The following is a 20,952-nucleotide window of genomic DNA, read 5'->3' as shown; positions in this document are numbered from 1 at the left end:
AGTCACAGCATTGCCCCCCGAAGTCTTAGGTGAAAAGCTCGGCAGACCTCACCCAGATGTGGTCAGACTCCAGGCTGCAAGTTTGTCTGTGGAGACAGGAGGCCTAAAGAAGGCAAGCCCTGGACAGAGGCTCACAGGCACCTCTGAGAGAACCACAGCTGCCGGGGAAGAGCCCACAAGTGCAGGAAGGGGACTGAAGGGCCCAAAGGTAGGAGGAGGATTCCTGGGGCAGGGCCTGGGGACTGGGGGTGATCAGCCAGCCAGTGAGGCCTCTCTGGCCCCAACAGACTCCACTCTTATGTCCTAACTTCTCTGACCCATGCTCCAAATCAGAAGAAACAGTTGTCCTATGGGCCAGGTCAGACACAAAGATCAAAGATGTATTCAGTTTTGCTGACATGGAGCATAAAAAAAAAAAAAAAAAAAGTCTAACCCAAGTGTTTTAAATTGTGAGATTTCACATTAAAAGCCAGATTTCCAACCTCTTTTGAAAAATCAGAAGCTCCAGCCACAATATGCTCTTCTTCCCACATGGCCACATGAGTGGGAGCTGAGGGGCCGCCACACCTGATGGGGCATCAGTTCTGGAACACCACAGTCCCCACTGCTTCCTACCGCCCTCCCCTCACCTGCCTGCCTGACCCCTGAAGATATCTAAATTCTAATCCTTTAGGCCCAACTTGACTCCATAACCTTACTCTTCTGCCCCTACCCCGCCCAGTCCTGGGGGGATCCTGGGGGAAGGCGCCCAGCCTGTGTGATGTTAGCAGGGCTGGGAGAAGTAGGGGTTGGGGGTATTAGGTTAGTAACTTAGGGGCCTCTACCAGATCCATTTTTGTGAACAGCTGTTTCCAGTGACCCAGTCTGGCTAAGAATTTGGCAGGGGTCAAACCCCCTGACTTCCTGGTGTCGACCCAACAGCACGTATGGGCATGCATCCTCTCTGCCCTCATGACCAGCAGGTGCCTTGGTGCCTAATGGGGCAGCTGCACTTGGCCAAAAGGGCAATTGAGAGAGGCAGAAATGATCCTCCCCCACCCCTGGAGACAGCTGCCCACATCCATGTGGCCCTCTGGGGAGGCCCAGCTTCCACCGCCGCCACTCGGGCCACCTCCAAGGAAAAGAACCCAAACCTACTTTGTCTTCAGCCCCCTGGTCTTCTAGGAAAAGGCCCTGTAACAGATTCGGAGGCGACACTTTGCTCCCTTCATTGCGAACTGAGACACCGGCGCTGTAATGGAAGAGACAAGAAATGAGTAGCGAATGGGGGAGGGAGGTGGAAAAATTAAATTTTGCGTGATCAGCAAGCGTTCAAACAATCGCTCGCCAACTGAAGTGGGTGCCACGTCTATAAGTCATTCTGTTTTATAGACCATTAGGATCTCCAGAGAGAACCTGCATGGAGACCACTGCTTTCTGTTGAAATTAAAATGTCAGAGAAAAAGAAATAGAACAAAACAGGGAATCTGCAATTAATTACCAGGCCATAAAAATTCAATAATCAGGAGGCAGAGCAGCCGCAGGCCCAGAGGTATCAGAGCCAGCATAACAAGAATGGAATACATTAATCTTTTCAAATTAGTTTTTTAATCTGAGGGGGATATATGGTGACATGCCTCCCCTCCCCGCCCGCCTCCCACCTCCACGGGCTCCGGCCTGAAGCCAGGTGGGGGGAGGGAGGTTCTGGTGTGAGCTGGGGGCCTGCCCAAACCCAGACCCCCAGACAGGAAAGAGAACGCCAGTTTGCAGCCCCGGCTGAGCCCAGCGCCCCAGTGCCGCCTGGCCTGGTGGAAGGGTCTCAGCAGAGGAACCATGAAAGCACTTCTGGTTTCCCCCGGGTCAGAAGAGCTCATTGTGTGTCCACGCTCCTGCGTGGCCTCCCGCGGGCCCAGAGCTCCCGCAGCTCCGGTCAGTCCCGGGCTCTGAGCTCCGGGCTTCTTTAGTTCGCCCTGTCTTCAGTCTCAGCCAAACTGCTCCCTCACCAACCTCCCCCAACAAGCCTGTCCCTGAGCCTTGCTGGGGCTGAGCCTCGCCTAGAAAGCCCCCGGTGGGGCTCCAGTCTGCCCAGTGTGGTTGCTGAAGGCTGGTGTCAGGGGACAGCCACGGAGCAACGGCCGATGGAATCTGGCTCCTTTTAAATGTAACAGCTATAGCCCACTAAGTCCCAGGCCCTGTGTGAATCCTTCACCTGGATTTTCTCATTTCATCTCCCAAGAGGTCAGGACTGTTAAGAACCCCATTTTACAGAAGAGAAAATTGTGAAGCCGGGACACACAAGTTCCCTGTGCCCTGTGGTCTCTGAGCCCAGCTTCACTAACACAAGCCAGGACAGCTTCTTTCGCCTCGCCCCATTCGGCACACAGTCAGTGTTCCCATCACTGTTCACTGGATAGCATCCCTGAGGAACAGCCCTGCAAGGGGACTTCACCTGCCCTCTGATCTTTCCTCCCCAAGATATCTTCAACTTATGATAACAGCAGCTGCCACTTCTTGAGCAGCTACTGTGTGCCAGGCTATGGGATCTGGTGCCATTAATAGTAGGACAGTGGTCCCAGTTTTACACAAAGGAAACTGAGGCTCAGAGACTGATGGGCCCAAGATCTCACACCCAAGCCTAGCTGGTACCCAAGAGCATGATTCTAACTAAGGGTGTTGTCTCAGCACCCCATCAACCAGATCTGACCCAGGGCTCCCAAACCCCAACTCCCCCAAACATACATTCCTTCAACTTGACATCCTTGGTGACCTCCCCCAAGAGGCCCTCCCTGATCCTCTCGGTCCCTCCCAGGGTTCCTTTAATTTCTATCATTTGTACCTGTTAGTATCCTGTTATACCGACGTTCTACTCGCCCACCCATATGCCCCTGGGGGTTCTCAGCAAAAATGGTAGCGATGAGGAAGCAGCATAGCCGCCGGCACAGTTCCGAAAGCGGCCACTAGATGACGACTGACCCACTTGGGCGGGGCTTGCAGTAAGGCCATGAGGCCGCCAGATGGTGGTCGAGGCCGCGGCTCCGAGGGCACTGCCCGGGCAAGTTGGAGCCGCGAGGGCCCGCGGGTCCCAGGGCGGTCCCAGTAGCCCTAGCGCAAGTGACCTGGACGCCGCTGCCTCCTGCCCGAACCATGACCCAGCCCGTGCCCCGGCTCTCTGTGCCCGCCGCGCTGGCCCTAGGCTCGGCCGCGCTGGCCGCTGCCTTCGCCAGCGGCCTCTTCCTGGGTGAGTAGGGCCGGGCCTTCAGCATCCTCGGCAGAGGCCCCGCGGGCGGGCGGACGCAGGAGCAGAGCCCGTGAACCCGCGAGGCTGGCTGCGGCTGAGGCTCACCCCTGGCGCCCTGGAGCCCCAGGCCCTGACCCAGCACCACCCCTCCCCGGCAGGGAGATGGTTCCCTCCATGGCGATCCCGGCGAGAGAAGCGCCTGCTGCCCCCTGAGGACAGCCCCCTGTGGCAGTATCTGCTGAGCCGCTCCATGCGGGAGCACCCGGCGCTGCGGAGCCTGCGGCTGGTCAGCAGGGCCGGAAGCGGGAACGGGCGCCCACCTCGGGCCGGGAGGGACCCACGTGGCTGCGTGACCTTGGGCTGGTCGGTGGCCCCCGTCCGCGCAGGCCGGGCGTGGTTGGGCGTTCCGTGAAGGTCCGCCCCTGGGCCACGCCCACAGCCACGCCTCTGGGGGCTCTAAACCTGGGGCTCAGCTGGGTGACTGGCAGGGCTAGTGCGACCCTCTCCTCCCCGCAAGCAGCTGACCTTGGAGCAGCCGCAGGGGGATTCCATGATGACCTGTGAGCAGGCCCAGCTCTTGGCCAACCTGGCTCGCCTCATCAAGGCTAAGAAGGCACTGGACCTTGGTAGGGCACGCGGCTGGGGTCACTGGGGGCCGGAGTCACCGGGCCGTCGCCCCACTCTGGCCTGAGCCTGTCCGTGTCCACGTCCTCAGGCACTTTCACAGGCTACTCGGCCCTAGCGTTGGCCCTAGCGCTGCCCCCGGCCGGGCGCGTGGTGACCTGCGAGGTGGACGCAGGGCCCCCGGAGCTGGGACGTCCCCTGTGGAGGCAGGTGAGTGCCCCACACACCTGAGGCCTTCGTCGGGCCCCTGGAGCCCGGCCACTCCCAGCTCCGGGAGAAAGGACATGCTGACTCTGACCCCGCTCCTCTCGCACGCAGGCCGAGGTGGAGCACAAGATCGAACTTCGGTTGAAACCCGCTCTGGAGACCCTGGGTGAGCAACGGAGTGGAAAGGGCCTTGGCGCCATTTCCCAAATGGGACCACCCGGCGCGAGGTAGTGACCCGGTCCAACGGGCGGGCTTAGGCAATGACAGCCCCCACCCCCCCGCCACCCGGTACGCAGCCACATGCAGAGTGGCAGGCAGGGGCCCTCAAGTACCTGAATGGTCACAGCGCCTGGGCCGGCCTGGGCGGGGTCTTCCGGCCGCTGGGGCCTGCGGACTCAGCTGCATCTGCCCCTCCCTCCCCCGCAAGATGAGCTCCTGGCAGCGGGCGAGGCCGGCACCTTCGACTTGGCCGTGGTGGATGCGGACAAGGAGAACTGCACCGCCTACTACGAGCGGTGCCTGCAGCTGCTGCGACCCGGAGGCGTCCTCGCTGTGCTCAGTGTAAGGGACAGCCCCGGGAGAGAAGAAAGACCCTCTTGAGCTGGGTCCGTTTTTTCCTTGGGCTCCTCCTCGCCCCCCTGCCCCAGAGCCCCGCCTAGTACAATCACGTAAGCTCCTGCCCCCAGGTGTTCGAACTGAGTCCCCAGGTTTTCCACTTTCCCCTGCTCAGGTCCTGGGTCTCCAGCTCTCACCCCGCCTCCCGCTCAGGCACCCCCCAGGCCCCGCCCCCACGATGCCCCGCCCCTCCGCAGGTCCTGTGGCGTGGAGAGGTGTTGCAGCCTAAACCGCAGGACAAGGCGGCCCAGTGTGTGCGAAACCTGAATGAGCGCATTCTGCGGGACGCCAGGGTCCACATCAGCCTCCTGCCCCTGGGCGACGGCCTCACCTTAGCCTTCAAGATCTAGGGCTGGCCCCTACCGAGTGGCCTCAAGGGAGGGGCCCTGGGACCCCCAGCCATTGACACCGAGTTTTAAATCTGACAATAAAGTGAGGCCTGGGACACGACGATCTTCTGAGCCTCCATATGTGCTGAAGTGGGGTAGGGAGTGAAGGCCCCACACTGGCTACATCTTCAACAAAAGGAAGCCTTGAGGCCACAGATGTTCATCCCCTCCCTGGCACACTCCTGAGGACACTCTGGCACCAGGGCTGTAGCCTGACCACAGGAGCTTCCAGCTGACTGGAAGCAGGATTATCAAAAGTTTTAATTGGGGCTTCCCTGGTGGCGCAGTGGTTGAGAGTCCGCCTGCCAATGCAGGGGACCCGGGTTCATGCCCCGGTCCGGTAAGGTCCCACATGCCACGGAGCAGCTGGGCCCGTGAGCCATGGCCGCTGAGCCTGCGCGTCTGGAGCCTGTGCTCCGCAACGGGAGAGGCCACAACAGTGAGAGGCCCGCGTACCGCAAAAAAAAAAAAGTTTTAATTGACCTGCCCACATGCAGTTGGTCAGAAACCCCAGCTCCTTGTGGAGATTTGCCTCCACAGGACCTGAGGGCTGGAAACCTGGTAGAGCCCCTGTGGTCTCCCTCTGACACCTCTTCCTAAGAGGGGCAAATGACTAAAGTTCCTGTTCAGTGCAGCTGGAACCGGTGGAGACCAATCTGGGATCTGATGGCAGGAAAAGGGCCTTGCTCCGTGTAAGTGTTGTAGGTTACGCCAATTCTGCTGGCCGTTTGCCCAGTTGTCACAGAACTGTCAGCTTGGCCTCACCTCTGCAGTGGAGGCCCTGGTCAACATCACCTGAGACCAGGCCACTTGACTTAGGCCTGAGGACCTCAAGGTTGACTGGAGTATGTATCCTCTCCTCCCCATGAAGTCCATGAAGAACATGAGACACTGAGTGGGATCACTGGCCAGAGGTGTGAAGCAGACAGGCCAATAGGTAGGAGGCAATTTTTAACAAGTTCCCCAGAGGAAGATGAAGAGAAAGTTAAGCTTTCCAACACAAACATCTATGAGCCTATGAGCCCAGGTGGAGAGGGAGCCAGGTGCTTCACTCTGTGGTTTAAACCTCCACAATCCATAGGAAGATCTTATCTCCACACCACAAATGAAGATCAGGCTCAGATATGAAGTGTCCTTTCCACCAACACTGCCTCAGGCCTCAGGCAGAAATGGTATCAGCCTAGAATTAGGTTTTGCCACCATCTGTTAGGCCTGGGTGGTGGAACTGAACCTGGAGGCTGCTGATTAATAAATTAATCATCTATTAATTTCTAACATATCAAGGCCACAGGAGCCCCATGAGCCCACAGCTGGCAACTTTCATAACCCTACAGTATTTGGGATATATACTTGCATTTCAGACAACCCTCAGGAACCTGGCTGTAAACTATCCTTCTCTCTCCTACTTATAAAAGTATATAAGAAGCACATGGGTGAATAGGTCCATTTTACTCTTAAGTATCCTGAAAACACAAGAGCTGCTTTCATACCTAGCTTGCAGACACCCTTTCCTGTTTTTCTTCTTACCTAGCAATAGGTCCTGCCTGATTCAAACAAACTGGTTCAAATTCCAACTTACTGCCATTAAGTTATGTGTCTTATTCCATGGGCCATTCCAGCCAGTCCCTTAGGACAAACAGATCAGAAGGGGCCTTTGTGCCCCCCCATTCCACCTGTATGGAAAGCTTGTTTGGGTTGCTAATCTCTCATCAGATTCTTCTTGACCTGGAAATTTTCAGCATGTATCACTTTTTGGGTAATAAGTAAGTACTACATTTTCTTATCTGTTCTCTCTGACTTCAAACTATACCACAGATCTAGTATTATGAATTTGTTCAACAAAACCCTTCTCTAACCTTTGATGGTATCTTTCTAACACTTCTGCCATCAAAATTCCTCTTTCCTACTTTTCCAACCAAATCATCTATTAATTTCTATCATTCAGCTCAAGTCCAGATTAAGGCCAATGGCCACATAGCCTGAAGGCACTCTGGTCACAAACTTAGGCCCAAGTTTCTCAGTGCCTGCCTGAAAAGAAACGAGTAATGACCTCTCACTGGGGCCCATACACTTCCATTCTACAGACCCTCTGGGTATTGACACTGTCTGTCTACGCCTTACTCCCTTTCCCTACACCTCGTCCCATCCTACCTAACTAGGGCCTGGATCATTTCCAAAGCAATAACCCAAAGGGGTGTGGTGGGTGTATACAACCTTCAGCACCATCCCTTCATTTCTCTTTTTTCATCACTTGCTAACTCTTCCTGGAGTTCACGATGATCCAATGTAATTTTTCAAATTTACAAACTGAAGATATGAAGGCATATATCTTCTTACTTTATTGTAGTCTAAAAATCTCATGGAGTTACTCTCGGGTCAGAGGACTCTGTGGCACAGATTCATGAAAAGAGCAAAATAAATGCTCACTGGAAAAATAAAGTACTAGCTAGAAACAAGGAAGATTTGACCCTAGCTGCCAAGTTTTTAACTCTGCAAATACTTAAGAGTCATTAATTATGTATACTTGTTTTATTCATAATTTGTAATGTTTTGGGATACCAAAAGTAATTCTAATGATGGTTGAAATTAACAAAAAATTTTAACCTCATCTTAAAACATCCACTGATCCATCTCATTCAATGGCAATATTCAACGTTAAAAGAAACATAAAAACAAACATGCACACAATTGCACAGTTTTCATAAAGGTCTATTTCATTATTGGTGGGTAGCGCATTTAACAGTTAAATACATTTAAATAATGTATAGGTGACTGCACGACTGCAGCATTGGTAACTAGATAGATAACCAATTCAACTAGAAACCAGCTAACAAGTAACTGCCTAAATATTTAAAATACAGCTCTTGTTTAGATCATCCTTTGTTTTGATCACCTTCTTGGGTGGGGGTGGGGGGGAAGCCTGCTGGTCACACTGGAAATATATTAAGGCCAAATCTTCTGATGTCCATTCCCAGAGGTTTCTTTCAGCTGGATTAAGCCTCCAGCTCCAGGGCAAGCCCAAGTTTGTGGCCTCCAGCATTAATGCTCTTCCCATCTACCAGAGCAGACAGTGTAAGCTTCACACCTGTAAACAAAAGCAGACAACTATCAAGTGCCTGAAACACCTCATGGGAGTCTGCAGTCACGCCACAACCTGTCACTTTTCCTCAGCTTGTCAGATGACCTACTAGTGTCAGCCACCAGAGGGCGCTTGGGAGTATCTGAGACACCAGACAATTCATTTGCACATCCACAGTAAGGAAGGAATCAAGTCCCAGAGCATAAGAACTTCATAATAAAGCTCAAACAGCTCTGGAAAATACAATCATGTTCAGTACACTATCCAGACTAAATGACAACCATAACTGGATCCTGGAAAGGAAAAGCTACAATTAAGAGACACTTGGGACAAGTGCAGAAATCCAAATATATACTATATATTAGGTATAATTTCAAACTGTTAATTCCCTTAGCTGTGAAAACAGTATTATAGTTATGATGTCTTTATAATGATGCAGTTAAAAATGTCTTACTCTCATGATATGTATGCTAGGGCTGATGTGTCTATGTGCTTGGAAAACATTTAAATAATTCATAAGGATATGTGGGGAAAAAAGAAAAGAAGGATTATGTATAGAGACATGGAGAGATAATAAAAACAAAATAAATGTTAGTAATTGGTCAACGTGGGGAAGGTATGAGTGTTCGTGGTACCATTCTTTTCTTTAGGTTTCAAAACAGTCAAAAAGTCTGGGGAAAAAGTTCCAAGTGCTTTAGAACCTTGCTCTTCAACTGGTGGTTCAAGAACCAGCAACACTGGCATCACCTAAGAGCTTGTTAGAAAGTCAGAATCCCTCGCCCCAGACCTATGTATTTTAATAAGATTCCCAAGGTGATTCATGCACACACTGGTATTTGAGAAGTACTGCTCCAGAAAACACAGCAAGGCTCAAAAATACTATATAAAGTAAATGAGACTATAGAGACCAAACAACCAAAGCAATGAGTGAACTATGACTGGAGAAATAAAAATTACTACAAGACATTTCAGGTACAAGTGAGGAAAGTAAATAGAGAACGGATATTAAGTAATAATATGGAATCACTGTTAACTTTCTCAGGTGTGATAACAGTATTGTGGTTATGCAGGACAATGTTCTTATTCTGAGGAGATGCATGCTGAAGCATTTAGGGAAATGTCATGATAGCTGCAACTTCCAAACAGCCCACCATAAAAAAAAAAAGGAAAGGAATAAAAAACTGGCAAAAGGTAAACATGTGTTCACTGTACTTTCTGTCAATTCTTCTGTATGCTTGAAAGGTTTGGAAAAGAAGCAGCTGAATCTTGAGAAAGACAAACGAGTTGGAGGAATCAGGCTCCCCAACTTCAAACTATACCACAAACCTACAGTAATCAAGACAGTATGGTACTGGCACAAAAACAGAAATATAGATCAATAGTACAGGATAGAATGCCCAAAGATAAACCCACGCACATACTGACACCTAATTTATGACAAAGGAGGCAAGAACATACAGTGGAGAAAAGACAGCCTCTTCAATAAGTGGTGCTGGGAAAACTGGACAGCTACATGTAAAAGAATGAAGTTAGAACACTACCTAACACCATACACAAAAATAAACTCCAAATGGATTAAAGACTTGAATGTAAGACCAGACACTATAAAACTTTTAGAGGAAAAACACTCTTTGACATAAACCACAGCAAGATCTTTTTTGACCCACCTCCTAGAGTAACAGAAATAAAAACAAAAAGAAACAAATGGGACTTAATTAAACTTTTTGTGCAGCAAAGGAAACCATAAACAGGACAAAAAGACAACCCTCAGAATGGGAGAAAATATCTGCAATTGAAACAACAAAGGATTAACCTCAAAATATACAAACAGCTCATGGAGCTTAATATCAAAAAAACAAACAATCCAGTTAAAAAATGAGCAGAAGAGGAGCGCTTCCCTGGTGGCGCAGTGGTTGAGAGTCCGCCTGCTGATGCAGGGGACACGGGTTCGTGCCCCAGTCTGGGAAGATCCCACATGCCATGGAGCGGCTGGGCCCGTGAGCCATGGCCGCTGAGCCTGCGCGTCCGGAGCCTGTGCTCCGTAACGGGAGAGGCCACAACAGTGAGAGGCCCGCGTACGGCAAAAAAAAAAAAAAAATGAGCAGAAGACCTAAATAGACATTTCACCAAGGAAGACATACAGATGGCCAAGAGGCACATGAAAAGATGCTCAACACCAGTAATTATTAGAGAAAAGCAAGTCAAAACTGCAATGAGGTATCACCTCACACTGGTCAGTCAGAATGGCCATTATCAAAAGCTAAAAACAATCAATGCTGGAAAGGGTGTGGTGAAAAGGGAACCCTCTTGCACTGTTGGTGGGAATGTAAATTGATACAACCACTATGGAGGACAGTATGGAGGTTCCTTAAAAAACTAAAAATAGAACTACCATATGACCCAGCAATCCCACTACTGGGCATATACCCTGAGAAAACCAGACGCATGCACCCCAATGTTCACTGCAAGCACCATTTACAATAGCCAGGACATAGAACCAACCTAGATGTCCATCGACAGATGAATGGATGAAGAAGATGTGGCACATATATACAATGGAATATTACTCAGTCATAAAAAGAAACGAAATTGAGTTATTTGCAGTGAGGTGGATGGACCTAGAGTCTGTCATACAGAGTGAAGTAAGTCAGAAAGAGAAAAACAAATACCATATGCTAAAGCATACATAAGGAATCTTAAAAAAAAAAGAAAAAATGGTACTGATGAATCTGGTTGCAGGGCAGGAATAAAGAGGTAGACATAAGAGAACGGACTTGATGACATGGGGTGGGAGGGCGAAGCTGGGACGAAGTGAGAGAAGTTTCAACATATATACACTACCAAATGTAAAACAGTTGGCTGGTGGGAAGCAGCAGCATAGCACAGGGAGATCGGCTCAGTGCTCTGTGATGACCTAGAGGAGTGGGATAGGAAGGATGGGAGGGAGGCTCAAGAGGGAGGGGATATGGGGAGATATGTATGCATATGGCTGATTCGCTTTGTTGTGCAACAGAAACTAACATGGTATTATGAAGAAATTATACTCCAAGAAAGATCTATTTAAAAAAAAAATCTAACAGTCTGTTTTCTAAAGTGTCTGTAATATTTTATGTGCATGCCAGCACTGTATGAGGGCTCTAACTTCTCCCTATCTTCATCTACACTTGTTATTTTCTAATGATTTATTATATCGATTCTAGTGGGTAGCAGTGGTATTTCACTGTGGTTTTAATTTACAGTTACTTAATGACTAATGACACTGAGCACCTTTTCCTGTGCTAATTAGCTATTTGTATGTCTTCATATAAATGTCTTTGCAAGTCTTTTGCCATTTTTTGATTGGGTTGTTTGTCATAGTTATTAATGAGTTTTAAGAGTTCTTTACATGTTATGGGTACAAGTCCTTTGTATGATTTGCAAACATTTTTCTCAGTCTATGGTATGTCTTCATTCTCTTAATACTGCCTTTTAAAGCATAAACTCAAAAGTTTCCATTTAAAAAATAAATAAATAAAAAGAAGCTGAGAAATGAACCTAATTTTGAAACCACTATCAGAACAATCCTTAATACTTACCAGGCCTCAGAGTCTGAGTGTAGCCCACTCCAATTAAACTAGAATTGTTGACTTTTGCCTAAGATAAAATGCAAAAACAAATGTAAGACAAATTTTTGAATGGAGGGACAAAGCCCCTGGGTGTTTCCCTATCATACAATTAATGACGCATTCACTTTTCCACAAGAGTTAATAAAATTTAATATTGTATTAAGCTAAGCGAAAACTAGGTGCCACTTAATCCTCATCCACTAAATTCAAATTGTCAGCAGGACACAAAACTCTTGCAATCTTTTGGGATGTGTCCACAGACCCCAAACTGTCCATATAGCACAAAAGCCTAAGCACTCTCATAAAAACTGTCCTTAAAAAACAAAAACAAAACAAAAAAAAAACTGTCCTTGTTGAGTCTAATCTAGCACATAAGACCATACCAGAATGTGGGTAATGGAAGTTCACCAGGCTCACTAACTACATGACATTGACACACACACCACCCTCAAAGTATGGCATGTGTATGTATAGTTTAATTTTGTGACTACGACACTACTTTCAGGGGTATTCCTAAATAATTTAAACCATGCATGTTCTAAATCTCCAAATGACAAGCACTTCCTCTGAAGAAAGAGACTGACTACAACTCCTTCACCTCACTTTCTCACACCTCTCATTAATGCCCTTGAGTCTTGGCTGTATATAACTAGACGGTGCTTAAGAAGGCGTTCCAAAGGGGCATCATTTACCAATCCAGACCCCTTCCCTCCTTGTACAATTCTAATATTTTAGGATTTTAGTCACAGACTTTCAAGGGCTGGAAGGAATCCTGGAGAGGAAGACATGGTCAGGAGAAGCTTCGAGCTCCATTCTCTCCCACTACTGACATCACTTAAGCCATACCAGAGGCCTAAGGCTGTAAATGGGGGCATCTCACCCTGCTCTCCATGGCCTAGGTTGCCTAGTCAGGTAACTTTGCTCTTCAGCATTTTGAGTGCTATGGTAATAAAAAGGTAACAAACAGCCTCTGGGATCAAAACAGACTTGGGGGATTCCCTGGTGGCGCAGTGCTTGAGAGTCCGCCTGCCAATGCAGGGGACATGGGTTGGTGCCCCGGTCCGGGAAGATCCCACATGCCGCGGAGCGGCTGGGCCCGTGAGCCATGGCCGCTGAGCCTGCGCGTCCGGAGCCTGTGCTCCGTAACGGGAGAGGCCACAACAGTGAGAGGCCCGCGTACCGCAAAAAAAAAAAAAAAAAAAAAAAACAGACTTGGAAATGATTTGATGTCTACACTCTTTTGTAATGTATATCAAAACAGCCCAATTGAGAGAGAAATGATCCAACTATACAGGCAAAAGTCACAGAAACAAAACTTGTATTCACTTGGCACTACAGCCAAGTCTTCATGAGCCACCAATGACCATGTGAGTTATTTGTCTAAGGAAGAAATGCCCCACTAGCAACCATCTTTTGCCAAACAAATTAAGAGCCCCAAACAATAAAATAGCTCCTACTATTTTAGGAGTCAACCATGAAACTAATGGAGCATTATGCAATGCTTCCTGGGTGATGCTTGATTAGGGTAACAGCAGCACTACTTAGGCGGACCATGCTAAATATTCAATAGTTTTCCAAACTAATCCCCAGAAGTCACTCACTGGCACATAGGTCCCAAGCTGCCTTCCCATTTTAGACTGTGAGAGAGCTGCATCTTCTGCTGGCATTAAACCTGTGATGGTGCCATAGACATATATTTGAAGAGAATAGCAATGTAGCTACTGCAGCACAGTGTGCTGTGTGAATCCTGAGGATTTTACTGCTACAGTGTAGTCAGAAATAGAGAAGGGAAAAATAAATGAATCACTGCCTTGCCAACAGGAAAAGCATTCCGGGTGCTTCTCATTCTCTCTGATTACAACTCTGCTAAGCTAAAACAAGAATGGGGCTAAAACTTAACTGCCTAAATTATCAAAACATATCGTCCTCAGGAATGAAGATGACTTTATGTAACAGAAATAACTCTCACGGAAGGTTTAACTCCTTCATTCTAGTACATACAGTGCCTGACCTGTAAGCAACTAACACACAGGAAGAGCTGCTGATCTGCCTGAAACTGGAGCCAGCGCTCTATACCCTCAGACACTGTACTCCCCCCTACCACAATCCACTATGACTGAAGGAAGAAATAGCAGAAAGAGTATAAGGACAGGACTAGGGTGGCCATGCAACCCAACCAACCCACAATAGAGGGGAGGGAGTTCCTGGGATGCAGGACTTTCAGTGCTAAAGTTGGGATAGTCCCAGGCAAAGCAGGATGAGCTACCTAGTCACCCTAGACAGAAGGGAAATCAAAAGACATGCAAGTCCAGTCCTGGCCCTACCTCTCTTTCCTTCCTTCCCTAGCTGTGGTCTACGTCATTCCTCTCTCCAAGCTTTGGTTTCTTCACTTGCAAAACAGCATGTGTACCACTGGCTGCTCAGATCAAATCTGAAGATATTTTGTAAACCATTAAAGACAAACACAAAGTAACAAAGTACTATTACCTTCCAACCAGAATGCGAACTGCCCAGGGCCCAAAATACTGGCTTCCCTGGGCTTGGACAGGCTTGGCCCTCAGTTATTATCTACACTACTTCAACAACTTTTGAAGTTAATTTAAACAAACTCCTGTGGCCTGGATAGCAAACATCTCTGTCTCAACAAAAAAAAGCAGCATTCCCGAGTTCTAGTCCCAATCTGTGTGTAAACTGGGAATTGTGTGAACCACAGTTCAAATATTCAACACAATCCAATATACCCAAAGATTAAGTCCCACAACCAAAATCCCATTCTAAGCCCACAGCAGTACTCACAGAAATGGAAGCAGTGGGATCCAACTGATATTTAGCTGCAATGCCAAAGCGAGTACAGTTGGTTCCTGATGTCCAAGCAAGGTTTACTGAAGTGTCAAGATCTTCACATACTTTCTGATAAATTGATCCTCCAAATTCTGTCCCATCATTGCTATAAGATATTTTAAATTAGTCAACGTAGACTAGACAATGTAATAATGTCTAAGGCACAAGGCTGATACTGTAGCATTACATTTAAATAAAAGCCATTGCTTACATGGGTCTCTAGTGTTCCACTGAAAACTTTAGTTTTACAAGGTCTTTTCGGGGCTTCCCTGGTGGCGCAGTGGTTAAGAATCCATCTGCCAATGCAAGGGACATGGGTTCGAGCCCTGGTCCAGGAAGATCCCACATGCTGCGGAGCAGCCAAGCCCATACGCCACAACTACTGAGCCTGCACTCTAGAGCCCACACACCTAGAGCCTGTGCGCCGCGAAAGGAGAAGCCACCGCGATGAGAAGCTCGCGCACTGAAATGAAGAGCAGCCCCCGCTCACCGCAATTAGAGAAAGCCCACGCACAGCAACGGAGACCCAACACAGCCAAAACTAAATAAATAAAAAAATTTTTTTTAATGTCATCAAAGGACTTTTCCCAACTTATGTCCAAAAACAGGGATTGGTCAAATCAATCATGGTATATCTATAAAAATTATCATGCAGCCACTAACCATCACTAAGAATACATAATGCTATAGGAAAATGATCAAAATGTATTAAGGTGGGGGAGGTTAAAAACAGCCTTTTTGGTATGCATTTTATATACACACATATAAAAAGATGAAACACCAAAGCATTAACAATTAACAAAAATTATATGTCTAGACGGTGGGATTATGAAACATTTTTGTTTTCTTCTTTGTACTTGTTATATACCAATGCATCATTTTTATAAGGGAAAAAATTATTTTTAAGTCCTTTCTACATATACATTTAATTTGGGTTAGGTAAAAACTCTATACATTTTAGGTAATCCTATCAAATGAGCACCTCACACATCACAGACAATGAAGTCAAATGAATGCACATAGAGTTTGGCAATGTCTTAGCCTTTTTTTTTGGCCATACCATGCAGCTTGTGGAATCTCAGTTCCCTGACCCGGGACAGAACCCGGGCCACGGCAGTGAAAGCTCCAAATCCTAACCACTAGACCACCAAGGAACTCCCATCTTAGCCTCTTCTAAAAATCCAAAGCACATCAAGCCTCATGTGAAATGAACATTTACTCTCTCAGCACCAAAACTCAGACTAATGGTTTTTACTGTACACTTCTGAAGGGCATTCTAGAAATGCCCAAGGATGATCTTTTTATGTTAAGAAAATTCCTTTAGGTTGTACTTAGATTCACAGGAGATGACAGGAGACATCAATACCACTTTGAGGTCCTACATCATAATATCCCACAAAAGAAATACTCACACATTAGTGTGTAGCTGGAAGTCCCCAGTCCTGTAGCCCACTGCAAAGTTATTTCTTGTCAGCTTTGATTTGGCACTGTCAAAGGTCATCTGGTACCCAGCAAGCCAGCCCTCATAACAAAAGACTGCTGAACCGTGGATTGCAGGTCCAGCAAAATCAAAGTCAACATCACAACCAAGGTTCATACATTCCCTCTTGTAAGAAGACTTGATTTTACCACTTTTCTTTCTGGAAAAAGAACAAACTGTCTTAAAACTGATGTCAGTGGGAAAGATTTACAGACATAACTTCTGCATAGAGGGCACAAAACAGATTTAAATGAACCTCACTGTAACTGGGGAGTACAGGCACACCTCATTGTTTTACTGCAGTTCACTTTACTGTGTTTCCCTCCCCCCCGCACCTGTTTGTAGCAGGGTTTGTAGCAATTGAGGGTTTGTAGCAATCCTGCACCAAGCAGATCTGTTTGGGTGTTTTTTTCCAACAGCATTTGTTCACTTTGTGTTGCTGTTCTCACATTTTGGTAGTTCTCATAATATTTCAAACTTTATTATTATTATTTTATTTGTTAACAGTGATCTGTGGTCACTGATCTTCTGATGTTACTACTACGACTTGGTGAAGGCTCAGATGATCGTTGGTATATTTTAGAAATAAAGTATTTTTTAATTAAGGTATGTACATTGTTTTTTTCCCGAACATAATGCTACTGCACACTTAACAGACAACAGTATAGTGTAAACATAACTTTTATATGCACTGGGAAAACAAAAAATCCGTATGAGTCGCTTTTTTACAATATTCACTTTATTGCAGTGGTTTGGAACCAAACCTGCAATATCTCCAAGGTATGCCTGTATAAGAGGTAGCAAGATAATCATAAGAGGTAAAAAAAAAAAACATGGCTCAATGAACTAAAAGGCACAAGGGGCGACTGGACCACCACCACCATAGGAAGACTGCTTTGCAGAACTGGTTATCAGTCACAAAAGCCTATAAAAAACATGTTAGGTACCCAAGTTAGTGTCACAATAAGAGGCAAATATTTGAAGGCAAGTCAACAACCATACTGCTCATGCTCCAAAGGCAGAAACAGAAATTCACCACCACAAGGCACCTGAATGTGCACCTTTCTTAAATATACCAAAGAAGAATGCTTTTCAATTTAAAGCAGATAAAAATGCCATGCTTACCCCGTGTTTGGTGAAAAGGTGGTATCAAATGTCAGTTTCAAACCTTGACAAATCTATTTCGAGAGAAAAAGAATTTGTTTTCAGCTTTATTTCTTTTTTGAAATACAAAAATAAAATAATTAATACTACAGCACATTTTCAAATGTTACCTGGTCTTCAATAGCGATTTCTGTTCCCAGAGTATTATCAGTGTTCCACTTTTCTGTGAAAGTCAGACCATACTCACACCATTTATATTTGGTCTCCAAGGTCCCGGTAACTTTACCAGTGTCTGTATTAGATGAACCAGATGTTGAGAATTCCTAAGAAGACAAGACAAACTTCAGGAACTTTCTCGTAAGCCTAGAAGAATCCACTTCCTAATTTACACACACACACACACACACACACACACACACAAAACCCCACTGAAACACAATAATTTCACTAATCCTCTTTTTTCTAGCTTCCCAAACACTCCTACTCTCTGCTACTGAGTATATACAACAGTGACAAATTAGCCTGTAAGTTACTGACTACATCTTACTACTGCTGACATTTCCAACCAATGGATCAAAAGTTACTTGTATCTGATTCTCAAGTGAACAACAAACTATACGACTTTTAAGGAAACTTCTGCTAAGGTGATTTTATTTGGGATTCAAAAAAAATCAGTGGGGGAGGATGGATGTTTTAGTACTGCTTCCAATCTGCCTGATATTGAATGAGACACTAAATAGGTCAGTATAGCTAATCACAGACCCCCTTCATTAAAATCTGAGTTTATACACAATTTACTATGAAATGGTTCCTGAAAATCCTTAAAAGGAAAGCACCCCACTGTAAGAATCTATGCCAGAAAAGATTTTTTTTTTTTTAATTCTTTGGTAACCTCAATATTCTGTTTCTGACATAAAGAGTCTTCATCAGGTTTAATGCCTTCCCAACCATCTTTACATTCTCATTAAAAAAAAAAAAAACGGGGAGGGAAATTATAGGAGATTTACTCTACAACTGATTTATATCATGCATAATATAAACTATACTCTGTACAACAGATGATATTAGTAGAAAAAACAACCTATGCAGTGATCAATTTGAAATGTACTATATAATCTTATGTTTGTAGCAAATATAAATAACTTGCCAATCCCTAATTGCACACCAACTGAAAAGGAAGGCATAATATGGAGAGGGCTTATCTGAAATTCAAAATCTGCTACAGATAATCCAGAAATCTAACCTTTCAGAGCTTAGTATACAGGCAAGCAACTGAAATCTTCCAAGATAAAATGTTAAAAATGCCCTTTGAGGGTTCTGATCTGACTGCTAATGATGGTTATACTCTTAAGGCCATTGGAAAGCCAAATTTAAAGATGGCTGATCTGAACTAATAAAGAAAAGCCTCCGACCTGAAATTGTGATACCTGCAGAATGAGGAAATACCAAAAACTCTATCAAAAGGAGAAAAGACCAATCATCCTTCACTTAGAAAACAGAGCATTTGTGTAACTATCGCTCTGCCGTGAAACAGACTCAATTCTTTAGGTCTTATATACAATCTCCTGAAATTAGATGCTTTCAGTAACAGAAATTTCAAGTCAAAGCTTGGCACTCATGCCCATACTAAAAAGCACCAAATTGTGTTACGGAAGAACACTGGATATGAAATTAGGAGTCCTGACATCCAGTTCTGGCTGGCATTTACTAAATGAGTAACACTGAGGAAGACACTTTTCTGGGTCTCAGTTACCTCAACTGTAATAACAAAACTTACTTCTGGAGGATTAAATTGGACTAAGACTTTGAAAGCTTTGCACATTTTCACATGCTCTACACAACAGGAATGCATTACTAAAACAATATAATATATATGGAGCCTGTTCTAACAGATAACTGAAATGCAAATGTGTATGAGTAGCTATTTTTAGTCCTGAGTGACAATGATTAATGATTCTTAAGGCCCCACCCACTGCCACCCATCAGCCCACAGACTGAGCCAGCTTATATACATGCCAAGTACATGCCAAGGAGTCCTCAAGACACAAAACCAAGAAGATCACACTGTGGTCTGGGACCAGAAATGGGTCAGATGATACCACTGGTGGAGCTTATACCCTCCCTTTCACTCCTCACCAAGATATTTAGGCTTCTACCTTCTGCAGTGGCCCAGACATCGTTGCAGTTCAGGTGAGAAATGCGACTGCGACTATTTGGGGCCAGGGACATATTACAAGATCAGTACCATGTTTTTGAATTACATACATTAAATGTAAATTAAAACATACCATATCTAATCAAGCTCTTATATATCCTTCATGTTCTTAAGCTTAATTTTATAAAATTCCTATCCACAATAAGCCCTTCCTTTCCAACAAAGATTTTGATTTATCAAACAATCTAGTACTAGATATACTGCTCTGACTGTTCCCTACTTTAAAGTTTATTTTGTCTCTCCAGCCAGCAAGCAAGCTTTTTAAACACAAGAATTGAGTCTTCTACTTTTAGAAGGCCTTTTGTGTTTCAGCAAATACACAGCAAGTGGTTTATAAGGGGCAATAGGTTAAGAGAGGGAACACAAAACAAACACTAAGTCACTGCTCTGTAACCTGTTACCTTGAGCAAGTAAGTCACTCAACCACACTAAATACTCAGGCTTCCTTTCAGACCAAAGAAACCAAAAAACAGATGCAACCAATATAAAACCCCAGAAATCCAAGTCTAGGCATTGAGAAACTACAAAATGATTAATTTAAATAAATACCAGTTATATGCACTAAGGGAGTTAACAACTATAGGAAGAATTTATCAAAATAACCAATAATATTCAATATGCACACACTATACCCATCCCCAAAACAATCCCCAAACAAAAACTTTTAGAAGAAAAAAATTACACAAAATTAAATTTTACTTTACTCTCTTTGAGGGAGTTTGTTAGGCAAGATCAAGACATCCAAACATCAAAATAGTAACCTCTTTAAAAATACTCAAATTTAGGACTCTCTAAATTCACAAAATACAAGTGGAAATCTTCCCCAAGGCGGGCTGCTAGAATATGACCATTACATAAACGATTAGTACACTCAAATTAAGTTACTGAATATTTTTATGCCCAGAACTCTTAATGTTTTCCACAGGCATTAAAAGAAGGGGTTACAAAAAAGTATAACAGGTTCCCTGCCTTTAAGCTTGCAACCTTACTAAGTAAACAGAATCCCACATGACCAGTGTCTTTCCTGAGTTCCTTGAGCATACAAAGTAATATGGCAAAAGACCACATGAAAATCAGAAATCATATCCAAAGCCAAAACAATCAAGATAAAATTCCCTTAAAACGAAATTATCTTTTGCCCCTTCTTTAAGATAAAATGTGTAGACATCTTTCAGTTATGACTATCTTATGGGTTGAAAAATTGTATAAAGGCTCGTCAGAACTTATCAAATAACTAACACTCACCACGCCACTGCATGACTTTGTTTTCACATCCAATTTCACCAACCCAAAACCTTCAAGTAGAGAGCAAAAAAGAACAAAATGATCTTTTTGTATAAAAGATGCATACCAACAGCTGACTACATTTAAAAAAACAAAAACCAGAAACATTTCACATATTCAGAGGGGGATAAAAATGTGTGTTGATATACAATATTTAAATGAAAACAAATTAAATTATTCTATGTAAACTAACATGTAAAGGACAGAACATCTCTATGAAGCTCTCCTAGTATGTTGGCGTGTATTTGGCACCCACCCTCAAAAACAGCTTCCAAATCATCTTATCAAAACA

The 20,952-nt window shown here is 45.1% G+C and overlaps 2 protein-coding genes across 4 annotated transcripts in view; one reads left to right on the top strand and one right to left on the bottom strand.

The window, feature by feature from the left end:
- The first annotated feature begins 2,978 nt into the window (after window positions 1-2,978).
- COMTD1 (catechol-O-methyltransferase domain containing 1) lies at window positions 2,979-5,113 on the top strand. The gene is made up of 7 exons (XM_004273069.3): window positions 2,979-3,217; window positions 3,376-3,503; window positions 3,738-3,843; window positions 3,933-4,051; window positions 4,160-4,214; window positions 4,476-4,609; window positions 4,861-5,113. Exons 1-7 carry the CDS (start codon window positions 3,124-3,126, stop codon window positions 5,011-5,013), a joined length of 789 nt encoding a protein of 262 aa, XP_004273117.1. The 5' UTR covers window positions 2,979-3,123; the 3' UTR covers window positions 5,014-5,113.
- A 2,453-nt stretch (window positions 5,114-7,566) lies between these two features.
- Window positions 7,567-20,952, bottom strand: part of VDAC2 (voltage dependent anion channel 2) — a 69,414-nt gene continuing 56,028 nt past the window's right edge. The window contains exons 4-10 of one of the 3 annotated variants that reach the window (XM_004273071.3): window positions 20,622-20,671; window positions 17,332-17,484; window positions 17,183-17,235; window positions 15,990-16,217; window positions 14,533-14,683; window positions 11,707-11,764; window positions 7,567-8,137 (exon numbers count right to left, since the gene is read on the bottom strand). In XM_004273071.3, the coding sequence (XP_004273119.1) occupies window positions 8,046-8,137; window positions 11,707-11,764; window positions 14,533-14,683; window positions 15,990-16,217; window positions 17,183-17,235; window positions 17,332-17,484; window positions 20,622-20,671 (785 nt within the window). In that variant the 3' untranslated portion in view covers window positions 7,567-8,045. The remainder of the gene's footprint in view (window positions 8,138-11,706; window positions 11,765-14,532; window positions 14,684-15,989; window positions 16,218-17,182; window positions 17,236-17,331; window positions 17,485-20,621; window positions 20,672-20,952) is intronic. The other 2 variants (XM_049697237.1, XM_049697238.1) reach the window with 2 other exon arrangements.

This window comes from Orcinus orca, chromosome 14 (genome assembly GCF_937001465.1).
Source record: "Orcinus orca chromosome 14, mOrcOrc1.1, whole genome shotgun sequence".
In the NCBI taxonomy this organism is placed as follows: Eukaryota; Metazoa; Chordata; class Mammalia; order Artiodactyla; family Delphinidae; genus Orcinus; species Orcinus orca.
This window is presented reverse-complemented; position numbering and strand designations above follow the sequence as displayed.

Coding starts and splice junctions, on each gene's coding strand:
- COMTD1 (XM_004273069.3), top strand. CDS start 3,124: ATGACCCAGCCCGTGCCCCGGCTCTCTGTGCCCGCCGCGCTGGCCCTA. Junction 3,844..3,932: donor TAAGAAGGCACTGGACCTTG/GTAGGGCACGCG, acceptor CCACGTCCTCAG/GCACTTTCACAGGCTACTCG. Junction 4,215..4,475: donor ACCCGCTCTGGAGACCCTGG/GTGAGCAACGGA, acceptor CTCCCCCGCAAG/ATGAGCTCCTGGCAGCGGGC.